The following is an 18,822-nucleotide window of genomic DNA, read 5'->3' on the forward strand; positions in this document are numbered from 1 at the left end:
CTAAAAAAAAGAAATACATAAAAAGTTTCTAATGGGGGTTTGCTCATTGATTATTTGAAAAAAATTTTAAGAGTCTTGTTTCTATGGATTATGCCTTATATTTTGAATAAGTGTACTTTGTGGTGTGTACCTCATATAGTTTCTTAGTAAAGAAACATTTTGAGCCAATATGTTGACACTTCAAGTTTCTTTTGTGAGGACCTTAAGATACTATTTAGTTCTAATTACTAAATTTAGAGTATGCTCAATTGTTTTATAAAATGCTAGATACTCAAATCAGTGACTTTTACCAATACTAAAATATTTTCCAGGAATTGTTCCCTCTTCTGTAGTCCTGACTTCTTTCCAAGTGATGTCAAGAGTTTTTCTAATATGGGCAGTGACACACAGTGTCAAAGAGGTAAGTGTTTACATCATAGAATGAAATGTAGTAAGATGAGCAATTAGACAAAAACTACTGTTTTTCAGCCCTTCTTCATGTACATGCTGTGACTAAAAATTGACTTCCATCTAATATCAGCATCATTTGGGTAATTTTCAGATTCCCTGGAAAAAGTTTAATCTTATGGGGGGATGGATTTCAAAATGCAATATTCTTGCAGATTATTAGATATATTTCAGATATTTAAGTCCTTTAATGAAGGTCTCAAACACACCTCAAGATTGTGTCACTAATATGTGTGGGAATTTTTCCATAGTCCCATTTGCTTTCAGTACTGTTAGGTTCTAAACTCAGAGAATGGCCCAAATATTTTCTGTTTTTAACCAGTGCTAGACTAGTCACCAAGAGACTTTCTTTGACACCAACTCTGGACTTCTTACCTCCTCTCTAAAATAAGGAAGATGAACAAAGATGGTCTTTAAGATTCCTTCCAGATTTGTCTGTGAATCACTGAGATTCTTTTAGTTACATTTCTGAGGGGCAGCCTCACTTTTTTTTTTTTTAACTCTTACCTTCTGCCTTAGTATTAATTCTGACAGGCAAGGCCTGAGCAGTCTGGCTTGCTCAGGGTCACACAGCTTGGCTGTGTCTTGAGTCCAGGTCCTTCCAACTCCAGGCTTGGCACTCTCCACTGTGCCACCTAGCTGCCCCCAGCCTCACTTTGAATAAGAGTTGAATATGCTTTCTTCTGTGACCCAGGGCAAGCCAGTCCCCTGAGAGACCTCAGTTTCCTCTTCTATAAAGTGAAGACACTAGACTCAGTTATCCTTGAGGTCCCTTCCAGTCCATTGTTTTCTTAAAAAACAAAACAAAACAAAAAATCTTACCTTCAGTCTTAGAATCAATATTATGTATTGCTCCCAAGGCAGAAGGGCTAGGTAAGTGATTCGCCCAGAGTCCTACATCTAGGAAGTGCCTAAGGTTAGATTTGAACCCAGTACCTTCTTGTCTGTAGGCCTGGCTCTCAACCCACTGAGCCACCTAGCTTCCCTCTCTAATGTGATTTTGAAGGTGGGGGAAGGAGATGTATCTTCAAGTTCTCTTTCTGTTCCCTTTCCAAAAGCATCTCTCTGCTTGTTGTACAAGACTATCCCAGGCTCCAAATAATCAAACTGACTTGATGGAGATGTTAACTTGTTTGAGGAAACAACTGGCTTTAGCACCTGGTTATCAAAAATAATTAGTTAAATAAGGAAGCTACCACTTGGTCTTTTTTTTGAGGTGGATGCCAGCTTCCACAATGACTCTCACTGCAGGGCTGTATGCATCTTCACTGTCCATAACTAAGGCTTTTGGCAGGGGGCCTCTCTTACCCTAAGCATAGTTCATGATATGCACTGAAGGTACAAAATGGCCTAGTTAGGGCTCTGACATTCAGATTTATAGATATGCACTGAAAACTACAGATCTTTTAGCTTGAAATGTACCCCATAATCTTTGAAAAAAATTATAATTGACAAATGTGTTCTGTGCTTCTTTACATGTTAGCTACATAGCCATTCTATCCCAGCCAATTAATCAGTTCTTAGCTATAGCCTGTCTCTCTTTCTCTCTCTTTATCTATCTATCTATCTATCTATCTATCTATCTATCTATCTATCTATCTGATCTTTCCACTCAGAAAGAGTGTTGGACTGTGAGTTGACCTCAGTTCTTATCCTGGCTCTAACAGTAGCTTATTGTGACTTTGGCAAAATTATTTAACTCTTGTCTTCAGTTTCTTCATCTGTAAAATGAGATTTTAGGTGATTGTTAAACACTAAAATTCTGTGATTTCTACAAAAATATTATAATCAAGATTTAATAGTGTTTAGGCTTCAAGTTTCTAATATTTTCTTGGTTTCTTCTCATAAATATCTTTAAATACTGTCTTTTTGTTCTGATATTGATCACATTACTTTTGTTGTTAAATTAAAAAAAAAAAACCTAAGAAATACTAAATAAAATTAACATTTTTATATACGTAGTAGTACCAAAAAAGAGGACTGTACAAGAAACTGAATCTTTCTTGTTTGCTACTATATATATATATATCAATATTTCATATACATATTATATATATATAATAATTTCAACATGAAACTTTCAAACCTTTCCTGTTTGAGACTATTACTGACCTTTATTCTTTTCTTTTCTGTGCATTTTTTAAAAAGTACTTCAGTGGGGGGCAGCTGGGTAGCTCAATGGATTGAGAACCAGGCCTAGAGACAGGAGGTCCTAGGTTCAAATCCGGCCTCAGACACTTCCCAGTTGTGTGACCCTGGGCAAGTCACTTGACCCCCATTGCCCACCCTTACCACTCTTTCACCTTTGGGTCAATATGCAGAAGTTAAGGGTTTAAAATTTAAAAAAAAAAAAAAAGTACTTCAGTGTCCTTCTTTTCTTTTTTCCTTCCTCCACCCCACTTCACCCCATCCCCATTGGATAAAAGAAAACCCTAATAATTAATATACATAGCCAGACAAAAGGAATTCCCACCTTTGCAAAACACATGTCTTATTCTACATTTTACATCTTCTCTTTCTGGAGGTGTGGATAGCATGCCTTAAGATCAGTTTTCAGGAATCATGATTGACAGAATTCCTAAATCTTTAAAAGTTGTTTTTCTTTAGGATGTCCTTACTGTTTAATTTGTTCGTTTGTTTCTGTCCACTTCATTCTGCATTAGTTCATACAAACCTTTCCTTGTTCCTCTGAAACTACATTTTATAACTTCTCATGGAACAATAATATTCCTTTCTATTCATGTCCCATACTTTGTATAGTCATTCTTCAGTTGATGAGCTTTCCTTTTAGTCTCCATTTTGCTATAAATATTTTTGTCCATATGGGAGCCTTTCTTTTTTCTTTGATCTCTTTGGAATATATGCCTAGCAGTGGTATTGCTGGGTCAAAGAAAATGAACAATTTAATGATCTTGAAGGGCTTGGTTCTAAATTGCTTTCCACATTGACTGGACTGATTCTTAGCCCCACCAGCAATAGATGAGTGTGCTTGTTTTCTCACAGCCTCTCTAACAATACTCATTTTCTGTTTTTGTCATCATTGCCATTCTGCCATATATTGCTTTTTGCCACTTTTTCATTGAGTGTGAAAAACCAAAGTGTTTGCTCAAATAGCCTTTACAATTCTTATATAACTCATTACTCTGTACCTGGCACATGGTGAGTATGCCATCACACTGAGAACTGCTTCCCTAGTTCAGCAATATAGTGATCCTGTTTACTTTTGGAGCAGTGATGTTTGCAGTTAAATTATTTGGTTATTCATTCTTCTATTGATTGGTACACTGGGATTAAGTTCACATTCTTGTCACATGCTTCTGAAATAGTATAGAATTCAGTGAAGAACAGCTGTTTTTGGCAGGTTTTAACTCCATTTTAATCCATTTAAACCTACCCCTGTTTCTCCCTTTTCTACTTAAATGCTCCATGATCTCTTTAACTAGTACCCTTATTCTTGCTCAGTCTTCTCTTCCTTTATCATCTTGGCCTATATATACAGACTTCTCTCATTTTGACTTTCACTAGAAACTAAACATTCAAAGTTCTCCACTATATCCACTCAGTCCCTTAAAAAAATTTTGTATTATCCATGGATCATTTTTTCACAAATATATATATATATATTTGTCTAATTAGCCAGCCCTTGAAAAATAATTATGGTCCTTAACAAATACGAAATGATAAGAAAAGATAATAACTTTCATGTAGCATGTCATGATCTCTTATCTTTCTTTTGTTTGTTTGTTTTAAACCCTTATCCTCTGTCTTAGAATCAATACTGTGTATTGGTTCCAAGGAAGTAGAGTTGTGAGGGCTAGGCAATGGGGATTAAATGACTTTCCCAGGGTCACACAACTGGGAAACGTCTAAAGCCAGATTTGAACCCAGGACCTCTTGTCTCTAGGCCTGGCTCTCAACGCACTGAGTCACCCAGCTGTCCCATTGTCTTTCTTGCTCATAAATTTTTCCAGTTCTACTTGAGACAACTTGGCATAGTAGACAAAGTGCTAGACTTGGGACCAGAAGACCTATATTCAGATTTTGTCACTCTTGCCTATAATCACTGTGACCCTGAGGCAAGCTACTTAACCCCTTTTAGCCTCAGATCCGTTATTTGTAAAGAGGCTATTGTAAGACTTAGATGAAAGAATATATATAAAGTGCTTTGCAAACTTTAAAGAACTGGGTATTGCTTATTATTTCTGATCCTACTTCCCTGACTTTGCATGTTTTTAAATATTATAGGTTTATTTCTTGAGTACATTGAATGAATGAATTAATAATCAGAATCCCCATTCCCATCATGTAATCTCTTTCTGGACTCATCCCTTATAGATTCTCTCAATTTGTCTTCCCATGTAGTCTTTTCTCTCTCATGCCCCCTTTTCACCTTATAATTTTTACTTTCTTTGCATTTTCCTTCTTTCATTTTCCTTTCTTCCCATCCACTATTTGATACCCATTTAAAAAAACAAGTATTTCTCAGTCTTCCTTCTTTAATTCGCTTATCATGTTCCTGGTAAAGGTAAGAAATTTGGAAATTTATATATCAGAGCTCTTGATAGTTCTACTCCTGCTGCTTTACTCTTGAAGGCTTTTCTTTACTGAGTTCCAAACAACTTGTGTACATAGCATGTTTTCATTATATTTCTTGTTCTGCCTCCTTGAGCTGCCACATCTTCCTACAATTACCCATTCTTCATAATCCACAGTAGACATTTTTTTCTTCTCGGCATGTGCCACACATTCACATAGACACAAAAAGCTCACTTGGTCCTTCCAACATCTCTGTCAGGTAGATAAGGCAGCTGGTATCCCCATTTTGCAAATGAAGAAACAGAGACACCATCTCTTAGGTTATATAGTTAGTGATAAACCTGGTCTAGAAATGAATTGATCTAACTAATGCCAGTCTCTTTCATGCCTATCTCATTTTGAAAGGATAACGGATTGGATATAGTCTAAATATTAGTTAAATTTTTCCCTTAGGAACTAAATGTTCAGAGTTCTCCTTTGTACTCACTCGGTCCCTTACTCTCAACTTTAAAATATTCTGGTAGGTGGATTTGCATCACCTTTGTTTCTAAAATTAGTATTGTTCTTGAGTGTGGAAAAAAATCTTACTATTTTATCACCAATGTTATCCTGGTAAACTTAAGCAGTGCTATGAAACACAGCTGGATGTATCTTTCGGGAGGATTAGGTCAGGGCTGGTCTGACTATAGCTATAGAAAATCTGTTCCCAGAAGGCATAGTCTCATTGTCCCTGCCTCCCTACCTCAAGTTCATCCTACTCTAGAATAGGTTGATGTCTTCCTGACCCTACTTTTTGTCCTTTTCTATCCAGTACAGTACAAACACTGCTTGCCCTGAATCTTCTCCTCTGGCCCAAGAATTGGGCCTTGACACCTTGATTTTGTGTCAACACAGAATATTTTTGTTTCCATTTAATTATATTTTTGTATCATAAACCTCCTTGTGCAAAATATTACAGAACATCTTTTTGTCTCAGTTACTTTACCTTTGATAAAAATGTCTAACAAAGAAGTTTGTCCTCAGAATGTGTCCTATTACTTAACGAGTGTCATAAGTATTTTTCATTTGAGTCATACAATTTCTCAGAAATACCACTTCAGCTTCTGTGGCACACATGTTACTGCCAGTTACAAATAGTCAAAAATTTTGTTGCAGAGTTGGTTATTCATGGTTCTTTCCTTTACAAAGATTTGACTTTTTAGCATGACCGTAGACATCGGTAGCGAATCATAGAAAAGAACCCAGTATGGAGGGGGAATACATTGTCATCTTAAACATAAAATGCTAATGTCCTAAATAAGCAAAATGATTATAATATCTATTATCTGAGAACCAAAATTATCTCAGACATCATTATGTCACCAGTTTAGTAACAACTTGGAAATTAAAGTCCATATCACAAAATTATTCTTCTAGTTAGCTGGTCAATGAGTAAATTATGGCACTCAAGCCAGCTTTCTTCACTAGCTTCAAGTTCATATGTATATTTAAGATTTTTAGTATTATACCATAATAGGACAAGAGCACATATTTCAGTTGCCACTTTCCTCCTCAGTGTTTGTCTTTTGTTGATATTCGATGTGACTTTAACACATTTATCTTAGTTGAACCTAGTAAAACTTTTAACAAACTTTAAAATTAAGGAGTATCTGTTGGGATTTTTTTATTATTTTAAAGAACCAAGAGATATAAGCTAGTATCCTTTGTTAAATTTGTTGTCAAAATCTAGTTCTCCATTGTGGAGGATAAGATATAGTGGTTAAGTTGGTATCCCATTGTATGCTTCATCTTTTAAAAGTTTTATAAAATGGGCTCAGTGGATTGGGAACCAGACCTAGAGATGGGAGGTCCATCTAGCCCAGTGGTTCCCAAAGTGGGCACCACCGCCCCCTGGTGGGTGCTGCAGCAATCCAGGGAGGCAGTGATGACCAGAAGTTTTTAACTTTTTTTGTATTATATTCTATTCTGAGTTCAATAAATAGTTTCGTAATTTCAAAGTTCAATGTTTCTAATTTACACCTTTCTTTACTATATTTTATGAAAAAGGTAGAAATATTAATACATATATCTTTCCTATTAATTGCTATTAGAATTTTAAAAAAATTAATTTCCAGGGGGCACTAAGTAACATTTTTTCTGGAAAGGGGGAGGTAGGCCAAAAAAGTTTGGGAACCACTGATCTAGCCTCACATACTTACTAGCTATATGACCCTAGGCAAGTCATTTAACCCCCATTGCCTAGCCCTTACCTCTCTTTTGTCTTGGAACCAATACACAGTATTGTTTCTAAGATGGAAGGTAAGGTTGTTTTTTTTAAGTGTATATAACCTTCTAGGGGAGGGGGGAAAGAATACATATAAATAGAAAGTGATATAAATAAAAAATACCATTAACTTTGGCTCCACTAAAATAAGATTTTTCCAAAAATACCTTTGGTCAAGTTTTACATCATGTTTTATTTTGACTTGAAAGATGTTATAGAAATATAGTCAGCATTATTATATTAATTTTTTTTTAGAATAAGTTTTCCTTTTCACTCAGCAAAAGTCATCTGATTTTCATGCTTTGTGAGCTTAGGTAAAATATTTCGGCTGAGCTAAGAAAAATGAACACAGTAACTTATAAACTTGTTTTAAGCAGGTGCATCCCACAATACATTTGGCATTTTGGGTTTTTTTTTTTCAAAGCATTAACTAATATACATTTGAATGCCTCTAGTCTGTGGGAGGGACTGTCTGTTAAATTAGCTGCTCCCTTGTCAAACTGATCCTTTATTTACATAGAAATTGGGGTGTAAGTAACTTATTTGAGATTCTACTCCTTGGGTAGGCTAAAAGAAAGCACTTATACTATGGAGGCAAAACCACTTGATATGGATATTTGAGCTCTCATTGAGCTGTCTAATAATTATCTTAAGCAATAAACACAATCAGGTAAATGGGCTTATAGGAAATACTTATGATAAGAGGATTTCCAAAAGGTTGTTTTATTGAAAGGGGTAGGATGTGGAAACTACCATTATAGGGCTTTGTATATATTTATAATTAAATTTCTGCCAAATAGGAAACTCTATAACTTCTTTCCCAGCAAAAGGAACTCTTTTCTGTATTGATCTGAGTTCCTCTTGCAGCAGACCAATATGCTATCCAAAAAGACTATTGCTGAGTGATCTATGTTTTCCAGAGAGCAGTCTGCACAAAAGAGCCCCTTTCAAGGCTGAAGTGAAACTTTCATGTACTTCTGGATTGTGTAAGATATGAACTGATGTGTGACTGCATGCTGAGAATGTACTTAACATTTTAGAAAGAAGCCTAATTTTTTAAGTTTGATGCATTTCAATATTTACACATTATTAAAAATCTTGGCTTTTTTTCAGATTGTTCCAAAAAATAACTTTTACTTAACAGGACAAAAACTTTGTTTTCTCATTTTACTATATTTGCTCTGGCTACTTTCCATCATAATCATACCTGTGAATACTGTTTTAAAATTTGTTTATATTTCTTCTTGGTTTTTCATTTGATGATGTTCAAGTAGACTAGCATTGGGGAATATTTTGTCTAATAAGAGCCATTAACCCAGTGAAAAATCAGTCAAGGACCACAGAAAAATAAAAGTAACTCAATTTAGCCTACATTATTTTTCTCTCAAAAAATAAGAGCAAAGAATATTAAATTTCATTTAGTAATTACATCAAACATAAAAGATTGAGTAGGTTTCTCATAGCAAGTAAAGTAAGGAGAGAGTTGAAAATGAGAAGAAAAAGTAGAGGGAAGAGAGAAGAAGAAAAGTTAAAGCTGTGAGGAAGTATAGGCTGACATACCAGAGAAGGACCCAAACAGTAAGAGGAAGTAAAATCAGAGAGGGGAGAACTTATTTTAATGGAGAAAAAGAAGAAACAATCATAAATGTATTTATTTTTTTAAAGCCTTCTGCCTTAGAATTGTTATTAAATATCGGTTCTAAAGCGGAAAAATGGTAAACTGAAGTTAAGTGACTTGCTCAGGGTCACATAGCTAAGAAGTGTCTGAGGCCAGATTTAAATCCAAGTCCTCCCAATTCCAGGCCTGGCGCTCTATCCATTGAGACACCTAGTTGGCCTAGCAATCATAAATCTAGAGCTAAAAAAACCCTAAAGGTCTTCTAGTCTAACCCCTTCATTTTACCAACAAAGAAAATGAGATCCGGTGGCCTTTTTCTGAGGCTACAAAAGTAGAAGAGACAGATCTGGAATTTAATAAGCCCAGATCCTCAAATTCCAAATCCAGTGCTTTTTTCGGGCAGTTAGGCTTAAGTAGGTTTTAAGCTGTGTATTAACAGATGAAAATAACCTGCTGTAGGTTTCAGAAATTATTATTACTCTCAGAAATTCAGATTAATTATTGATAACCCCTTAGACGCTCTGCCTTAAAGTGCCAGCAGCCCCTCAGTGGGGAAAATTACACTATGGAATATAGTGGCTGGAGCCTGAACACTAGAATTCCCTTGGCTACTTGCTCCCCACCAGATGAGATCAAGCCTAGAGCCACACATAGCTGCATGATGTGCTTGCAGAGGTGCCCTTCCCTTGGACTAGGTTTAAAGCAATATTTGCATGATGGCATTTTACTTAATATAATATTTGAAACTGGTTGAGGAACTTGTCAGGATACCCATAACCTAAATATGCTATATTAGCCTTTAAGAGGAGGAGAATGCAGCACGTCCTTTTTTGCTCTTTTGCTCCTATCTCTGTAATAAAAACCCGAGAGGCACATCTTGTCTTTCATAGAAGAAAAGAGGCATTGAAAGAGAATCTACTGTGAGTAATGAAGACTGGAAGAAGAATTTAATCATGCAATGGTAGGTGAACTATTAAGACTAGTAATTGAAGTAAAAAAATAATACTAATTGGCTGAGAAGCTTGATGAGAAAAATATCTTTTCATTAGACCTAGAGGTTACCAGTTGAAAATACATTATAGAGTCTCTGAGAAGGGCTTTCATTGTGGAGAGCTGCTTGGGGTGCCAGATTCACTACCTCTCTCCTTTAACAAAGTGCTGCTCTTACAGTGGTCTGACAAGTATGACAAGGGAAGGGACAGGGGCAGCCTCAGCCCTCCACTGGGGATCTCCTCCTCTCCCTTTCAATCCTCATTAAAAACATTGATCTTTCGGCAGCTCCTGTAAACTTTGTTGGTTTTGTTTCCTGGAAAGAAATGTAAACCTTACCAGAAGATGAATACACTCAGCAGCTCTGTTTAGATATTATCAGTGCATTATAATGACCACATGATGCATATTTGGAAGTTGAGCTTTGTGAGAGTGCCTGTGCTAATACAGTCCAACTGATCATGATATATGCCCATTCCTCAGTTTTAAATATTTAGTTCTTCTTCACTGCATTCTTCACTCTGGTGTCAATTATCTTCCTAAGCGTAAATCACCTCCCCCATTCACTAAACTCCAGTGGCTCCCAGTCCTCTGTTTGGCATTCAAAGTCCTTCATAATAACCGATCTTCAGTCTAATCTTCCTTTACATCTCACCCTCCCCCCTTAATTTTAGTGGCTTCCCTCTGATGATTATCTCCATTTTATTCTGTATATCTTGTTTGAAAATAGTTGTTTGCCTGATGTCTCTCCCATTATACTGACCATCTTGAGAGCAGGAAAGGGATTGTTTATTTTTTTTACTTTCTTCATATCCTCAACTCTTAAAAGAGTGCCTCACGCATAGTAGGCACTTAATAACTGAGTTCTCTTCAGAAATTTCTATTCACCTGTCCATTTAGGACTACAATAAAGCCTAAGTAGTCTCCGTATCAATCAATGGCTATTTCAAAGAATTAGAAGGAACATGAATATTTGAAAGCAGTCTACTCAGACCCAGTTTGGATCATCTCAGCTTCATTGCTATGAATCTGCCTAGGGTTCTCTGGGGCTCAAGGCAAGAGACTATTCAGAAGGGAAGGTTGGGAATTAGCTGATGTCCACTTTGGGAGAGCTATCCATTACTACCAATAAGGAAATAGTGGGCCCACAGATTCATTCACAGCAGAATCTTGCTGTATTATGTAATAAACTTCATAGACATGAGCCTAGTCTTATACCTTGTACAAAGTTGTTCTTTGCCCTCATTTCAAAAAGGAGCAATGACAAGATAGGATGATGTCTTGACTTGAGTGTGTATTGGATTTAAGTGAGGCAGAGTCGCACAAAGTCTTCAGCCTTACCCTCTCTCCCAGAGCATTGAAGTCCAATGGCAAGACTACTGGTGATGACCCAGGATGCAGTAAATGACCATGGCATCTTTGATGGCTGTCCAAGCTCTAAGTACTCCATAGCCTACTTCAGCCATCTTCATGGCTGTTGAGCAAATTGTTCCCATCTGCCCATTCTTCCAGGGTAGATATCCCCTAACTCACTGACCAGTTTGAGGCTCATCAATTACTTTCAACCTGATTTAACCCATCTGTCTAAATTACTTCTCCAGGATGTGGCTGTTATATATGCTACAGTTTTTTGGAGTTGCAGGTGAGAGCTGAGTGACAGTAGATACCAAAGGTAGATAAACAGCCCAGAAAAGCACTGGCAAGCTCTCATACCTCCCCAAGCACCCCATATACCCCAATGTAGCACCTATCTCAAGGAATTATTAGAAGAGGCCCAGGTGAGATTATATAAACCTCTCTTAATGGTTCTGTAAATTATGGCTATTATTTGTTACATTGGATTAGATTTAGAAAACTTTATTTGCTAGTTTCTAGTACTTCAGACATGAGATCTTACATTTTAATTTTCACTAGCCTGCACCAACAAATAGTGCTAAATTATTGTTTGGGGATGGTAAGAACTTTCTTAGCGAGTTTCCTTAAAAAACAAGAGGGAGCTAGCAGTTCAGTCATTCAGAACCTGCAAAAGCTCTCAGTGGTTTAACAGTGACTGAGTCTAGCAGCAATCTATGGAAACTCAGCCAACAGACCCAGATCAGGTCAGGAACTTAAAGAATGTGGATCGTGAGGGTAATGTACCAATCTCTCCCTGGATCACACCACTTTGGAAGCACCTAAAATTTATAAGTCGCCAGATTAAGCTGTGTAAACCACAGAAAGACATAAAAGACAAAAGATATTCTTCTCCCTTTACCCATGCCCAAAGTGAGCAGCGCCCAATACTAAAATCCATAGTCAAGAAGTAGGCTAGAAAAATGAGCAGAAAATAAAATAACCTGAACATTAAAATCTACCATAGTGACAAAGATACCTAAGATACACTTGCAGAGGTAGACAATGACTTTTAAACACCTGTAAGCAGAGCCTCAAAGAAAAATGCAAATTGTACATAAGAATTCCTAGAAGAGTTTACTAGTTTTTCTTTTTTTTAAAGGAAAAAAAAATTTAAATCAGCATAAGAGCAGTGGAGGAAAAATTGGAAAAAGAAATGAAAGTCATACAAAAAAGAAAGAACAGTATGGTAAAAGAGATACAAAATTTCGCTAAAGAAAATAACTCCTGAGGACAGTTAGGTGGCTCAGCCAGACCTAAAGATGTGAAGTCTTGTATTCAAATCTGGATTCAGATACTTCCTAGCTATGTGACCCTGGATAAATCATTAAACCCCCATTACCTAGCCCTTACCATTCTTCTGCCTTGTAACCTAGACTGTATTGATTCCAAGATAGAAGGTAAGGGTTTTAAAAAAAAAAATTTTTTTTAAGGAAGAAGAAAATTCATTCCTTAAGAGTTAGGATTGGCAAAGTGGAAACTAATGACTCCATGAGACATCAAGAAACAATAAAATAAAGGCAAAAGACTGAAAAAAAATAGAAGAAATTGTGAAATATCTCACAAAAATCAACTGCTCTGGAAAATAAGTTGGGGAAAGAGAATTTAAGGATCAGAACTATCTGAAGGTCATGAACAGCAAAAAAAAAAAAAAAAAAAAAGGGCTCCTAGATATTATATTTCAAAAAATCATAAAGGAAAACTTCCTAGATATTTTAAAACCAAAGAGCAAAGTAAAAATTGAAAGAATTCACCAATCATCTCCTGAAAGAAATCCCAAAATGAAAACTTCCAGGAATATTATAGCCAAAATCAAGAATTCTCAGATCAAGGAGAAAATACTGCAAACAACCCAGAAGAAATAATTCATATATCAAGAAGCCATTGTCAAGATCTCACAGGATTTGGTAGTTACCACTTTAAACAGAGATGGGAAACTTTGAATATAAGATTCCAAAAGGCAAAGGAGCTTTTTTTTTTTTTACCCTACAAAACTGAATATAATCCTACAGGAGGGATTTGTTTTTTTTACCCTACAAAACTGAATATAATCCTACAGGAGGGACAATTGATATTTGATGAAATAGAAGACTTCCAAACATTCCTGGTGAAAAGACCAGAGCTAACTAGAAACTTTTAACATTCAAACACTAGGATGATGGGAAATTTGTTGCCTATGGAATAGACATTCCAAAAGGGGACATTGAAATTCTTTTCTTTCAAGTTTTTGTTTGGGTATTTACTCATAAAGCTGCCTTTGATATTCCCCCAGTTATATACCCTCTCAAAATATCCCAGAATGTTTGATCTAGATCAGTTATGGGCAAACTTTTTAAAGAGGGGGTCAAAGGAAAGGAAATGGTCATCTGTCAGTCTGTTTCTAAGACAACTCTTTCTAAGTTTCATTGTATTGTATCCTACTCATTGTATTCGTCAGATTAGGAATAATGTCCAGTGGCTGGATAGAACTTTTCAGGGGGCTCCCGCATCTGGCTCATGGGCCGTAGTTTGCCCATCACTGATCTAGATCCTTCCATGGCCTCTGCCATTCTTTATCTTGTTTATATTGGTGTACATATTTTCCTTAGCCTTCTTGACTTCTTTGTAGCCTCTGCCACTGTCAATCACTTTCCTCTCCATGATCCTTTCTCCTCTCTAGGTTTCTGTGACACTATCCTACCCTGGCTCTCTTCATACCTGTCTGACTGCTCCTTAGTCTCTCTTCCTGAATTCTTCATCCAGAATGTGCCAACTAACCATAAATATTCCTCAAGGCTCTGTCCTGGGTAATCTTTGCTTCTTCCTCACAGATTTACTTGATGATTTCATTAGTTCCCATGGTTTATAGTATCATATTGTAATGCAGGATTTAGGCAAGATCTCTTGCATTTGCAAATTACTCTAGGCAATCCCGGCAGTTAGGAGAATGGAACTTTGGCCCAGCAGGTGCCAGTCCCAAGACCTGACAGTTTGAGCTGGGACTATAAATATCCCTGCAGAACCAACCTGGGGGTTCTGATTTCCTTGACCTCACCCAGACACCCAGCTACCCTTGGACTTCTCTTGGGGACCCCGGGTTGAGGGAGGTGGATCATGGGTAGGAAATTAGATTAGGTCAGCCTAGCAACAGGGACACCCCTAAACCAAATCATCAACCTCATCTGTCTAGCTGGTAGATCACTTAACATCAGGGCAGTGGAAATTATCCCTGGCTGAGTGGCTGGTTCCCTCAGCCTGTTCTTACCTTCTAGGCTCATTGCCAACACTGGCCAGTCACCCTTAGCAACAGCTTCTCCAGACCCTAAGCCCTCTTTCCTCAGTTTTCCCTCCTGTGTTTAAATAAACCCTTAGCCTTGAAACTGTGACCTTCTGTAGTTAATTATAACGTCAACCTAGGCTAAGGGCCTGAGGAGAGGGGAGAATAGCAACCACTTGACTCCAAGGAAGTACTGGCCAGGCAGCCATTTTATTCAGGAAGTGTGTCAGCTTCACTTCCTCTTGGTTACTGCTTTCACTCCAGCAGGGAGGGGCTCCTCACTCTCCACCTTAAAGGAGCCTACAGACAGCAGGGAGACTAACTGGGCATGACAGCTCAGGCAACACATCCCTGGCAGTCCCAAATCACCAGCTACAGTAGTTATAAGCTCCCTGGCCCAGGTGACTCACCTGAACCACCAGCTCCCCTATTATCAGCCACATCACCCCACCTTATTACCGTTTGGCGAGCCAGGTAGGAGAGGAACCTAGAATCTTCTATATGCTAATTATTCTTGAATCTACTTATCCAGCTCTGACCTTTCTGCTAACCTCTAGGCTCATATCTCCCATTGCCTTCTGGGCATTTCTGATTGGATATTTCTTACAGATCTTGAACTCCATATGTCCAAAATAAACTAATTATCTTTTTCCCCCAAAACTCATCTTTTCTTCTCTTTCCTATTACTGTTGAAGTTCCCACCATCTTCCTATTCCAGTGTGTCAGCAATCCACCCAGCTTTTTGTCATCTGTAAGTGTGATGAACATACTATCTATGCTTTCATTTAAAAAGTTAAACAGCCCAGGATCAAGCTCAAGACTTCTGGGATACTCCTGTGGAGACTTCCTGCCACAATGATATTGAACCATTAACAACCAATATTTGAGTTACCATCAGACCAGTTCTGAATTCATCTGATTATATTTTCATATAATCCATATCTTTCTATCTTCTCCATATTCTCATAGAATAGTATGAGATACTTTATTATATGCTTTGCCAGAACCTAGGTAAACTTTTCCTATAGTTTGCCCTTTATTTTCTTATGTAGTACTATCATTAAAAAAGGAAATGAGGTTAGTCTGGCATGACCTTATTCTTGATGAAATCATGATGGTTCTTTGTAGTCACAGCTTTCCCATCTAGAGATTTACCAATAATCTCTTTAACGACTCATCTACAATGAGCACAGAAATCAGTCAATGGGTGAGAATGAAAAGTATAATGTAAATAATCCCAGAAGTGTATCAGAAACTTGTGAGGAAATACTTTGTGGCCTATGTTTGGACCCAACAGAAAGTAGAAGTACTAGATGTTTGTATTCAATGTTCTTTTGTTGGTTTCACAGTAAAGGGGTGGTGGGGGTGGTGGAAAGTTTTCTATATATGAAACCAAGAAGCAGACTGTCATGCATTATACCTCAAAGCATCCATTGTAAGTAGAGGATCTGTTCAGGTTCTGGGATGGGGGATTTATTTAATTCTTTCCTAAAAGTACCCAAGAGTAGAGTTTGCTGCCTTGTGATTATCCTTGCCACAGAAAAGCATGCTTTGTTGGGTATCAATAAAAAAAAGGGAAGAAGCAAGTTGGCCTTTAACTTTAATTTGCCTTTTATTTCTTTTTTCTTTTTATTTCTACAAAAGAGTAATTCCTTCCTAAAAAATCACTGCAGGATATAACTATAAGAGCTTGAAAGGAATCAAAAACACTAACATAACAATGCCTTGGCTCCTATCATCCATCACATGTCAACTGAATGTAGGGAGTGAAATACAAAGAGGAGTCAAAGATGGCTTTAGAGTTTTAAAATTTGGGTATTAGGAGAATAATGGTGCCAATACGGGTAAGGAAGTTGCCTTGTCAGCATTTGGGGTGGTCAAAAATGATACATTACTGATGGTTATCTGTAAAAGAGTGAACCTTTTTAGAAAAAACATTGGGAGGCAGGTAGGTGCCTCAGTGGACTGAGCCAGGCTTAGAGACAGGAAGTCCTAGGTTCAAATCTGACCTCAGATACTTCCTAGCTATGCCAGGGCAAGTGACTTAACCCCACCATGGCCTAATTTGACTCTCTTCTGCCTTAGAACCAACAGTACTGATTCTAAAATGGAAGGTAAAAGGTTAAAAAAAAAAGGAAGAAAGAAGATTGGACCTAGAATTAGAAGAATTAGATTTGGATTATAGCTATTTACTTCCTAGTAAATTGCCATGGGAAGTCCCTTTATCTCTCTGAGCCTCAGTTTTTCATCCCTAAAATAGAATAATCGTCCTATCCACATCATAGGGTTGTTGGGAGGAGAACACGTAAACCTTAAGACAGTATATAAATGTGAATTATTATAAATGATTTGAGCTTAAAATAATCCTAATGACAGTTTTAGAAAACACCACAGGTTGGCAGTGTCACTCTTTTAAAAACTACTTTATCACTAAAAATAAAGCATGAACATTCTGACTTTCCAGAATTAATGTCATAAACCTTTAGAACTAGAAATGTCCTAAAGGGTTATTTGGCCAAAACCTTTATTTACAGATGATAAAACTGATACCCAAAGAAGTTGTGACTCACTTCTGACTCCAAGTCTAGTATTACCTAGAAATGTTTGGGGTTTTTCTGGATTGAAAATAGTTTTTAAAATGGGGAAGGGAGGGGTGAGAGTCCAAAAATGTTCTCTTTAACTTCCTTTTGAAATGAAAATTATTTGCTCTTTTAAAGAAAACATACCTATATTTTTAACTCTTGAAGATCACAGTTATTTAAGGAAGTATTACTTCTAGTCAGTTAGAACTTTGTGCCTCACACTCACAAATTTCACATATAAAAGTAACAATTTAATACCTAAATGAAGAATTAGAGTCACTTACATGATCATGGACTCTTCAATTGGAAGGAATCTTTAAGATCATCTGATTCAACTTTTTTTTTTTTTTAAACCCTTACCTTCCGTCTTGGAGTCAATACTGTATTGGCTCTAAGGCAGAAGAGTGGTAAGGGTAAGCAATGGGGGTCAAGTGACTTGCCCAGGGTCACACAGCTGGGAAGTGTCTGAGGCCAGATTTGAACCTAGGACCTTCCATCTCTAGGCCTTCATGAAGGAAATAAAGTAGAAGACATGCTTTGTTTGATCTGCACTCAGGCTCCAACAGTTCCTTCTTTGATCTTGGTCAGCATTTTTATCATGAATCCCTTGTTTATCTGGAGACTTGGCTTTGCTGGTAATAGTTTAGTCCTTCACAACCAAAATCCCAAGATTTTCTTTTTTTTAGTCTGAATTTACCAAACTGCTACCAGGTCAGATCTTCCTTCTCCTGTATCCTTATCCTCTATAATTCATTTTTAACTTTATTAAAGGATTTTAGAGTTATCCTCATTAAATGTCATTCATTTGGTTTTGGCATAGCATTTCATATTCAATATATTGACATAATTTTGAATTTTGATTCTATTTTTTATGGGATTAGCTTTCTCTCATCTGCACACTTTTAAGAATAACTATGTTAAACTTCCACCTAATCTAAAAGTATCATTTATGTGAAAGTCAATGACCTTTTTTAGGGTCTCTTTATCTGGGAACTCAGGCTGAAAATTTTTTAAGAGCTTAGAAGCAAAGCAGGCATTCACACTTTGCCTGAATTCATCCTTATTTTGTTTTTAATGATTGATTATGAATTTCCTATAGACTTTTTGGTTGTTTGTTTCATTGTATTGTCAATTCAAAGGTCCAAATAACTTTTCAAAGCTGTTTTGGGATCTCAAAAAGAGAAACTGAAGGGTAAAGTTTCACAGGGTTAATTGAAATACTTAAAGGAGTTTCCATGATAACCTCTGGTATTTCAGGTTAGGACTTAAAATACTTTGAAGTAACAAAACACCTACGGATTCTGAAAGATTTCAGATCTTGCTTTATCCCTTCCCCCACTTCTGATTTGGTCCTAATGAACCTTAAAACACAAGAAAACATGGAAGACATTCAAGAAACAAAACTATCAGGGTTCAGTTTTAAACATGAGTTCAATCTATTCACTTTTGGGGGAGTGGTCTTGAAACAAGAAATCTTTAGTGTGGTATGGATTGCCCTCTTTTCTACCCTCTGTAATAGAAGAGCAAAAGGAAGGGGGAAAGTAACTCTTGCCTTTGACAGTATGAAAATTTATTATTTTTAGAGAATAGTAACTATGAACAATAAGACTCATTGTCAGAGCAATTTAGTTAATAGATATGTAAATGACTAGTTATTTCATTGTGTAGGTGGAAAACTGCATGCAGACTTTCTTAGGAAGAAGCTAAGCCTCATGAATTATATTAACATTACAAACCT

The 18,822-nt window shown here is 36.8% G+C and overlaps 1 protein-coding gene across 1 annotated transcript in view; it reads left to right on the forward strand.

Moving 5' to 3' along the window:
- The window catches only part of HACD2 (3-hydroxyacyl-CoA dehydratase 2), a 106,766-nt gene that overhangs the window by 70,631 nt on the left and 17,313 nt on the right, over window positions 1-18,822 (forward strand). The window contains 1 exon segment of the mRNA XM_044670041.1: window positions 312-400. Within this exon segment, the coding sequence (XP_044525976.1) occupies window positions 312-400 (89 nt within the window).

Source organism: Gracilinanus agilis, chromosome 3, assembly GCF_016433145.1.
Source record: "Gracilinanus agilis isolate LMUSP501 chromosome 3, AgileGrace, whole genome shotgun sequence".
Taxonomy (NCBI): Eukaryota; Metazoa; Chordata; class Mammalia; order Didelphimorphia; family Didelphidae; genus Gracilinanus; species Gracilinanus agilis.